Source organism: Ooceraea biroi, chromosome 11 (assembly GCF_003672135.1).
Source record: "Ooceraea biroi isolate clonal line C1 chromosome 11, Obir_v5.4, whole genome shotgun sequence".
In the NCBI taxonomy this organism is placed as follows: domain Eukaryota; kingdom Metazoa; phylum Arthropoda; class Insecta; order Hymenoptera; family Formicidae; genus Ooceraea; species Ooceraea biroi.
The window spans coordinates 2265835-2273534 of NC_039516.1; the positions used below are offsets into that span (position 1 = coordinate 2265835).

At 42.6% G+C, this 7700-nt stretch overlaps 3 protein-coding genes across 4 annotated transcripts; 1 reads left to right on the plus strand and 2 right to left on the minus strand.

The window, feature by feature from the left end:
* Positions 1 to 2650: 2650 nt before the first annotated feature.
* LOC105274461 (G kinase-anchoring protein 1) lies at positions 2651 to 5013 on the minus strand. Its single transcript, XM_011330616.3, has 6 exons — positions 4531 to 5013; positions 4305 to 4370; positions 3892 to 4123; positions 3537 to 3794; positions 3295 to 3449; positions 2651 to 3214 (listed from the first exon to the last, which is right to left on the minus strand). Exons 1-6 carry the CDS (start codon positions 4723 to 4725, stop codon positions 3182 to 3184), a joined length of 939 nt encoding a protein of 312 aa, XP_011328918.1. The 5' UTR covers positions 4726 to 5013; the 3' UTR covers positions 2651 to 3181.
* A 150-nt stretch (positions 5014 to 5163) lies between these two features.
* Positions 5164 to 6225, plus strand: LOC105274458 (U6 snRNA-associated Sm-like protein LSm5). Of its 2 annotated transcripts, XR_893078.3 has the most exons (4): positions 5164 to 5454; positions 5545 to 5741; positions 5868 to 5994; positions 6088 to 6225. XR_893078.3 is itself a non-coding variant. In XM_011330605.3 (3 exons), exons 1-3 carry the CDS (start codon positions 5409 to 5411, stop codon positions 5898 to 5900), a joined length of 276 nt encoding a protein of 91 aa, XP_011328907.1. In that variant the 5' UTR covers positions 5164 to 5408; the 3' UTR covers positions 5901 to 6059. The 2 variants fall into 2 exon arrangements, 1 of the variants encoding a protein (XP_011328907.1); XM_011330605.3 differs by lacking the exon at positions 6088 to 6225 and having other exon boundaries at positions 5868 to 6059.
* On the minus strand, positions 6043 to 7567 carry LOC105274680 (serine/threonine-protein kinase mos). Its single transcript, XM_011330994.3, has 4 exons — positions 7264 to 7567; positions 7007 to 7185; positions 6548 to 6927; positions 6043 to 6345 (listed from the first exon to the last, which is right to left on the minus strand). The coding sequence occupies exons 1-4, from the start codon at positions 7338 to 7340 to the stop codon at positions 6043 to 6045; spliced, it is 939 nt and encodes a 312-aa protein (XP_011329296.1). The 5' UTR covers positions 7341 to 7567.
* Between the last annotated feature and the right edge of the window lie 133 nt (positions 7568 to 7700).

Consider the following 7700-nt stretch of genomic DNA (forward strand, 5'->3'; position numbering starts at 1 on the left):
CTTCTTCTACCAATTAATTGGAACAACTTTTGTCTGAAACATGTTTTCTGAAAATGCCTCCATAGTGATACCAAATACTATGTTACACAAACCAATTATGAATACGTAAAAGCATTTAAAAAAAACTGAAATAGCTGTCCCAAATACGGGACAGCTATTTCAGTTTTTTTTAAATGCTTTTACGTATTCATAATTGGTTTGTGTAACATAGTATTTGGTATCACTATGTTTATTAATTATTTTTCCGTTTTTTTGGCCGTACCACTGAAAACATTTTAAAAACATTACAATTTTTTAAATTAAGAAAAAACATGGAACTAGAAACTCGCCACGTCCTCGTCGTTAGTTCTGGATTATGTTAAGAGCGAGACTTTTTTATTTCAAAATGTAGTTTTTATTTCAAATACATGTCAAGGTCAATGGAGGCATTTTCAGAAAACATGTTTCAGACAAAAGTTGTTCCAATTAATTGGTAGAAGAAGATGATATAATAAAAAATGGGAGTTTCCATTTAAGATTTTAAAGTTGACCTTGAGACTTCCTGCATAACTGCTGTCAAGGTCAAATATGTATCACCATTTCATGTAATTGTTAAAGCCCTACAACGTTTGATTAAAACATTTTTATCTGTCACGCTCAGTTATCAAAATATTCGGCATGTACGGGTGGTCTCAGACACCCTGTATATATATATATAATATGTATGTATAATATATATATGTATATATAGCGAGTAGTAGTGCTGCGGTACTCTTGGCCCAAGCAAAATCTCAGCCCGCAGAAATGACAATAGACTGTCAGATAATGAATCCCCACTGTCACCCCCGGTACCGCCGCGCGTCCTAAAACCCTCAATCTACCGTGTTCCCTTTCGACGTCTCGCTCTCACTCTATCTATCTTTCTCACCCTCCTCCACCCCTCCCTCCCACGCTCATTTCTCTCTTTCTCTCTCCCCGTAGCGATGGACTCGAGAAAGTCGCGTTTTATCCGAAAGAACAACTTTCTGCGTTCGCGGAAGCAAAAGCACAATCCAAGGGCCATTGTGGGGAGTTGCTTCTGCAGTAATTAATTCATTACCATGAGAACGAAAAGATCAAAATAATTGACTGCTATACTAATTTTTATCGTACTTGAGAGAGTACACTTCACATAATGATAAATCAGTAGCATCCAATGATAAAGAGATACTTCAAACATTGTTCATTAAAGACAGAATATTTCATGAAGAAACATGCAAATGATGTTCACATGATCGCGCTTGGTCTGGAATTTATTTGTCGTTCAAATGTACTGGCGACTGCAAGCTGTTCAAATTAAGCGGCACGGCAGTTAGATCTATCGCTGAGCGCGCCCCTTCTTGTACTTTCCACCCTCTGCTCTCGCGTAGCAAACAGGACTATGACCGAGTAGGCGAGGCGTCCACTTAGCGCTAATGCCCCTTTTATTGGTCAAGATCTCAGTCAGAAGATGAGTAGAGGCCTGCCCGGGTCGGTCTCCACATATCGGCCTCCCGCTGAAATTAACCCGTGATATTAATCGCCAGCTCTTCGACGTGATTATTCGCGATTTTCGCGATTGACCCAGTAAGCCGCCTCATCGACAAAATTGCAAAACTTGGCGTCGAGAACGCCGAAGCCCACCCTCATTATTTCGGCAGCGAGACTGAATCGAACGTCTAATTGATGTCTCGTGAATTATCGTGAATCCCTTAATTTCGTACGCATGCGATCGTGTAATTTCATCCGCTCGGAGATAAGATAATCCCTTTTTTTTAGCACAAGATATAATTCATATTTAAAGGCAGCGCGGATACGCGGATCCTCTTTTTTCCAATGCGTTACCGCGGAACGGATGGAGTAAAGCCGTAGAAAAAAGGCAAAAAAGGTAGGAAAGAATCGGAACGTGAGGTGTAACGTATCGAACTGCATGTTGAAGTCGCCCGGAGCGAGCCCGAAAAAAATTCACATGGAATAACTCGAGGCAGAAAAAGTGGACAAAAAAATTTCCATAAAAATGCGCACCCGCACGTATAATCCGGATGAAGCTTAGTATCGTGCGAATGGACGTAGCGCCCAATGGAATGGTTGAAAGGACTGGAAATTGGCGGATGGAGATGACGATCGCGGAGCGACGACAAAGTCGCATGAATTTGGAAATCACGGTATTAACTTCGAATCATATTACGCTCATTAATAAAGATCGCGGCTTGCGTACGCTACGCGCAAAAATTCTTTTTATGACTTGCGCGATGCCTCATAAGTTTAATTTTACGTACTGCAAAATATATTCCAGTAATATGATAATATGTATATGGTTTATAAATGTATGTAGAAATCTGAAAAAAAAAAAAAACAAATTAGAGAAATTACAATAAAATAGATAATTCTGGATCTTTATCTCTCGTGTGCGTATACGTATACATACAATTTGATAGTAAAATATAATAGTAATAATCATTAAAAGATGCGAACGTTTTTTTGGTTATTGAATTATGTTACATGTAAATGTAAAAAAGCACGTTGATGTAATCATGCAATAATTACATAAAAATATAAAGTGGGGAATAAATAGGTAATAAATGATAAACAGTATTGTGTAGAATGTTTATTACAAAATATTTCAAATAATATTTATATGTATATATATATATTTTTTATATTCGCACGGATGTGTGTACGCAGTTTTTGGAAGGAGATGAAATACATCGTGAAACTCTTATCCTCTTATAGAAAGAGCCTTCAACCAATATAGTTTTGTCGGGAATTGTTTTACTACTGCCGAATAATAAAAAAATATGCGACTTCTCTTAAAAAGAAATTAGGACAATATAAAGCGCACTTTGCAGTCTTTCGAAATGGGAACAGAAGTGGGAAGCTACCAACGCGCGTAGGCTTCAATCTTACTTTCACGGTACGCATTCGTAGAATAGCTAAGCTAATAAAAACTCTCTCGTGTACCACGTATCTTAAACTTATGCTTCATAAGCAGATACAAAATATGTTGTAGAGATTGTGACGATTTCTTAGAGACTGACACGATTTCCTCTCGCGAAACGTAACGTCTAGCGTACTATAAACATAATGCACTATTCTTCTCTTCGAAAAAAAACCACTACTTAATCAGTACGTATCAATTAAAACTAGTGGATCACAATGGTACGGCTTTTCGCGTAAGAGCGAATTAGGCATTTTCGCTGGCCGGCCTCTTCTTGTTCTGAAAATGGATAGCATACAGTGAGTGAAGAACTCACTGTACTTGATGAGAAATCGATAAAATTTCATATCGATTCTTACAGTCTGTTTGGACGTCTTCACATCTGTGCTGGATGTACGCGTTTTGGACCTCTCTTGCTCCAATTGGGCGTGCAACGAGGTTACCTCGGACGTCAGTTCATCCCGTATCTCTTGTAGCTTCGCTACTTCGGCTAGCACCGACGCTTTGTCTTTCACTGGAAAAAACAATTGCGCATCATCAGTCCGTGCACGATGTTCGAGGACGATCGAGTTGACGTGTCCTGAAGAAACGCGATACTAACTCTCGCCGTGCGACAATATTTGATAGAGCTTTTTATTTCTCTCCTTAACCTGCGCCAACTCCTCCTTCAGCCCGTGCACCTCGGATTTCAGCTGGCCAATAGTCTCGTCGCGTTTCTCGATCTCCACTCTCAGCTGCACGGACGTTATGTCGTTGTCGATCTTATTTATTCTGGCCTTTAGCATATCCTTCTCCTTCCCTTTTGTTATTTCCTCCTTCGTTTCCTTCTCCACCCTGTTGAAGAATTCAGCATCTACGTCTGCAAGAATCGGCAAATATATCGGTTATCGGAATCTGCTCTCATGCTTCGAAGGTGATTTTCCTACGGATTTCCCAGTAATTTAGGTAGATCGTACCTTTCGCTTTATTGTCTACAAGTTCATTTGGTATTACCACTGCTGGTGCTGTGCTCACTCCCATGCTATTGAACTCCTCCAGAGACATAGTTGCCTTCTTCGACTTCTTACCAGATTTTTTGTGCTCCTGTTCCTTCTCTGTCTTTGCTGCACTCACCAGCTGCTCTTCATATGCCAGTTTCGACAGCAGAATGGCTTGGTGCATTTCCTGTTCGAATGTCTCCTCGACGGCCTTAAAGGAAGAGATTACAGTTGGAGAATATTACAGATCACGTAATTCATTAATAAAAAAGACAAAAAATATTTAAAAAAAGAGGTATAAAAATTTAATTAAAATACCATAAATCTCTAACAGAGTTAAGGACACTGGACAAGCAAGTCTCATAGAGTTTCGTCAAAAATTCATATTTTACCATCGTGTCTTTTTGCTTCCACTGCTCCCACTGCTGATCATCATTGTTTGTTTTCTTTTTCTTTCCCTAAAATAAAAAATGATAGGCGGATGACAGATATTCCTTATAATTGGGAAAAATAGTTTTCGAAACACCCGGTTTATCCGCCGCGTCGCAGCATCCGCGATTAAAATTTCGCCGGCTAATCAACAACAAAACCGCAACAATGGACGCGTAGAGCCCGTACTTTATTCTGCTTTTTCTTGTTGGACTGCTGTTGTTGCTGCTGTTGTTGCTGCTGCTGTTGCTGCTTCGGCTTATCGTTCTTGTTCTTCGCGTTGTTCGTCTTGCTCGTTGTCGCGTTCTTCTGCGTCTTCTTCGGCTTGTAATCGTCGTCCTCGATGCTGAGGACAGCGAAACGTGATGGTACGGCGGTCGCCATTTTCCCCGTCTGACAGTGAACGAGGACGCACGTCGAGGTTGACGCCGGACGGTGAACCGGGCACTTCCGGTGTCAGGTTAGAGGCACCGCGGATGATTGGCAACGGGAATCCTGGCGTCCGGGACGAATTCGTCGATACGCGAAACGGCAGTGGATCGGCAAAGCCGGAGGGTCGGAGTCGCGTCGAGAAAAATTGAACGACGCTGTTGAACGAGACGATGATGACGGCTATGTATGTGTATTGTACATACATACACCGTATGTATCCGGCATATACCGGAAGCGGACTGCAGCGCCAGCGCCGTGCCGTGGCGGCTAATGGTGTCACATCGCCCGGCGACACGGGATGACCAACTGCAGAGTAATAAAAAAATCTACCGGCATTTTAATTAATTAATTAACTACACGCTGCACAATGACAATAATTCAAGCACGATCGATTGAGGTCTCTTGCTGCGAGGTTATCTGCCACTGTTGGCTATATTCGGAGTATACGATGCTCGAGCGATTGGCTTCAGGAAGGCAAATCTGATTGGCGGAAGCACGCACCAATCACGAAGAATTGTCATTCAACAGTTGGGTTGTTGAAGCCGAACCGGTTGCGTGTATGATTGAGTACGAGCGTAACGAGAGAATTGGTTATATTTTCGCGAATTTGTGATCGTTTTGAAGTACAGATCACCATGACTACCTCGGTCAGCACGAATCCGTCTACGTTGTTACCACTAGGTAAACTAATCACTCGCAGTTTCGTGAGATTCGCGTTTCTAACCTCAACCTGAGGCTCAAAAGATGCTTTAATTCAATGATCGCTTGCAGAATTGGTCGACAAGTGCATCGGTTCGCGGATACACATTATTATGAAGAATGACAAGGAGATTGTGGGTACCCTGCAAGGTTTCGACGATTTCGTGAACATGTTGCTGGAGGACGTGACCGAGAGCGAAGCTACTCCAGAGGGTCGCAGAGTCACGAAGCTGGATCAGATTCTCCTGAACGGCAGCAACATCACCATGGTAATTACCAGTATCACGATCTCGAGATACATGAGATTCCTGATAGAAGTTCCTGTAGTTTCTGGCATGGCCAAAGAAGTGCAAGACGCGCAGATTTCTCTGATTTATTGATTTATCACGTTACAGCTGGTACCTGGTGGCGAGATGCCAGACTCATAATACTGAGTTGAATCTCCAAGCGGCAGATTTATCCTGCATTCTCGCGCGATTGTGTGGATAAGGCATGAACTGATAATCTAGCTACCTATCACAAGTAAGAACCTTCGTGTACGCTTAAGCTTAACTTTTAGGTAAATAAATATTAACGATCGATTAAAAGATTGAGTCTACTGATTATTTCGCTCAGCGAGGGCCTGTCTGCGATGTTCTGCGACCACGTCGCTCTGAACAACTCCCTGTACCTGCCATCAAACTCGTCGTCGAGATCATCTTTGGGGCGTGTGCCTTTCGCGGAGAGGTATATGATGGTATGGATGTGCAATCCATGGAAGGGTACTTCCCGAGACAGCATTTGCCAGGCTACGATTCCTAGCGAATAAATGTCGGCGGCGAAAGTTGGCGCGTCTCCTCTGAGCACCTCCGGTGCCGCGTAACCTGGCGTACCCTGATGGAGAAGTGCACGTTTGAATGAAAATAAAGATCCTGCTTCATTACGTACATTTTCATGAGTATGTAGAAAACCATTTTGTACTCTACTACACATATGTTTATCGAAATATTTAACAGATTTCGAAAGTTTGATTTAAAATGGTTAAGTTAAAAAAATACGGCATTTCAAAGAAAGATTTAGCGAGTTGCTTACGCACTTGCGGCTTGACCGAAACGTGCGGCTCGTCGATCAGCATAGAGCTACCGAAATCTGTGAGTTTGGCCCGACCATTCGCGGTCATTAGAATATTCGTTGCCTTGACGTCCGCGTGTATCACGCCCGAATTGTGGCAGAATTGGAGCGCGCAGGCGATGTCGCTCCAGACGGAAACGCGACCGTCCCTCGGCAGCGCCGATTCCTGCAGCCGGTCCTGTAACGACGTGCCGCACAGTTCCATCGTTATCAGCGACAAGCTGCTGCCTTCCTCTATATTTAATATTCTCACGATGTTGGCGTGCCGTAGAGCAGCCGCGTGCCTCTCCGCGTTCACTACTTCGTTCTGTTTGCGTTGTATCACTTTGGCTGCTACCTGGTTTCCTGAGGAGTGATGAATGACAGTTTTTCGCGAGATTGATAAATTAATCTAAGATTATGATGCATCTCGTAGAGTAAATACCTTTGTAAAGCGCCTTGTAGACGGTACCGGAGGCACCTGTTCCTAGCACGGGACGATGTTTCCTCGGCAATCCGTCTTTCAGTATCCTCATTCGATTAGGAGTATCGATATTGAACGGTGACAATAATTTCTCATTTTTCACCTGTCTGTCGCTTGGAGTTTTCGGACTCGAAAGTGCTCTACGGAATTGCCGGAATTCACTTATAATCTCTGGCTTGAACAATAAAGAGCTTATCCTTACGAGATCTCATCCTCACCTGACGTTCAATACATTTTCGAGTGGCCGCGGTGACAAATGCTTTAGCGTGGGCATCAACCTTCGCGGTGAAGCCATTTATCTGATCGTTGTAATCGATTGCCATAACAATCCTTACATGCTACTAGTGAAGAACGTAGAGTTGTTTTAGCACCATTTCCACAGGAAATTCCCATGAAATTTCCATTATCCAAATTACCATTTACCCATTATCATTCTATCATGTCTACAGGAAGACAGAGTTCCATTAAGATTCCGTTCACTGTGTACAAATACAGCAAAGGACGGTAGGTGAACACTTCTTACGCGTGGGCTATTTATCCGGGCATTATACGGGGTGTCCGAAAATAATTTTCGACCTACGACATTTGTCTGCCTTCGATGTGTCGCAATGCGAGGTGACGATGGAACGGGATAAATGTGAAAAATAACAGGGAG

What these genes read in the sequence shown, in the direction of transcription:
- LOC105274461 (XM_011330616.3), bottom strand. Translation starts at nt 4,725, where the DNA reads ATGGCGACCGCCGTACCATCACGTTTCGCTGTCCTCAGCATCGAGGAC. An exon ending in ACAAGAAAAAGCAGAATAAA is followed by an intron (nt 4,371 to 4,530) that starts GTACGGGCTCTA and finishes TTTTTATTTTAG; the next exon opens with GGAAAGAAAAAGAAAACAAA. An exon ending in TGAAGACGTCCAAACAGACT is followed by an intron (nt 3,215 to 3,294) that starts GTAAGAATCGAT and finishes ATCCATTTTCAG; the next exon opens with AACAAGAAGAGGCCGGCCAG.
- LOC105274458 (XM_011330605.3), top strand. Translation starts at nt 5,409, where the DNA reads ATGACTACCTCGGTCAGCACGAATCCGTCTACGTTGTTACCACTAG. An exon ending in GTCTACGTTGTTACCACTAG is followed by an intron (nt 5,455 to 5,544) that starts GTAAACTAATCA and finishes GATCGCTTGCAG; the next exon opens with AATTGGTCGACAAGTGCATC. An exon ending in ACGGCAGCAACATCACCATG is followed by an intron (nt 5,742 to 5,867) that starts GTAATTACCAGT and finishes ATCACGTTACAG; the next exon opens with CTGGTACCTGGTGGCGAGAT.
- LOC105274680 (XM_011330994.3), bottom strand. Translation starts at nt 7,340, where the DNA reads ATGGCTTCACCGCGAAGGTTGATGCCCACGCTAAAGCATTTGTCACCG. An exon ending in CTACAAGGCGCTTTACAAAG is followed by an intron (nt 6,928 to 7,006) that starts GTATTTACTCTA and finishes ATCACTCCTCAG; the next exon opens with GAAACCAGGTAGCAGCCAAA. An exon ending in ACGTTTCGGTCAAGCCGCAA is followed by an intron (nt 6,346 to 6,547) that starts GTGCGTAAGCAA and finishes CTTCTCCATCAG; the next exon opens with GGTACGCCAGGTTACGCGGC.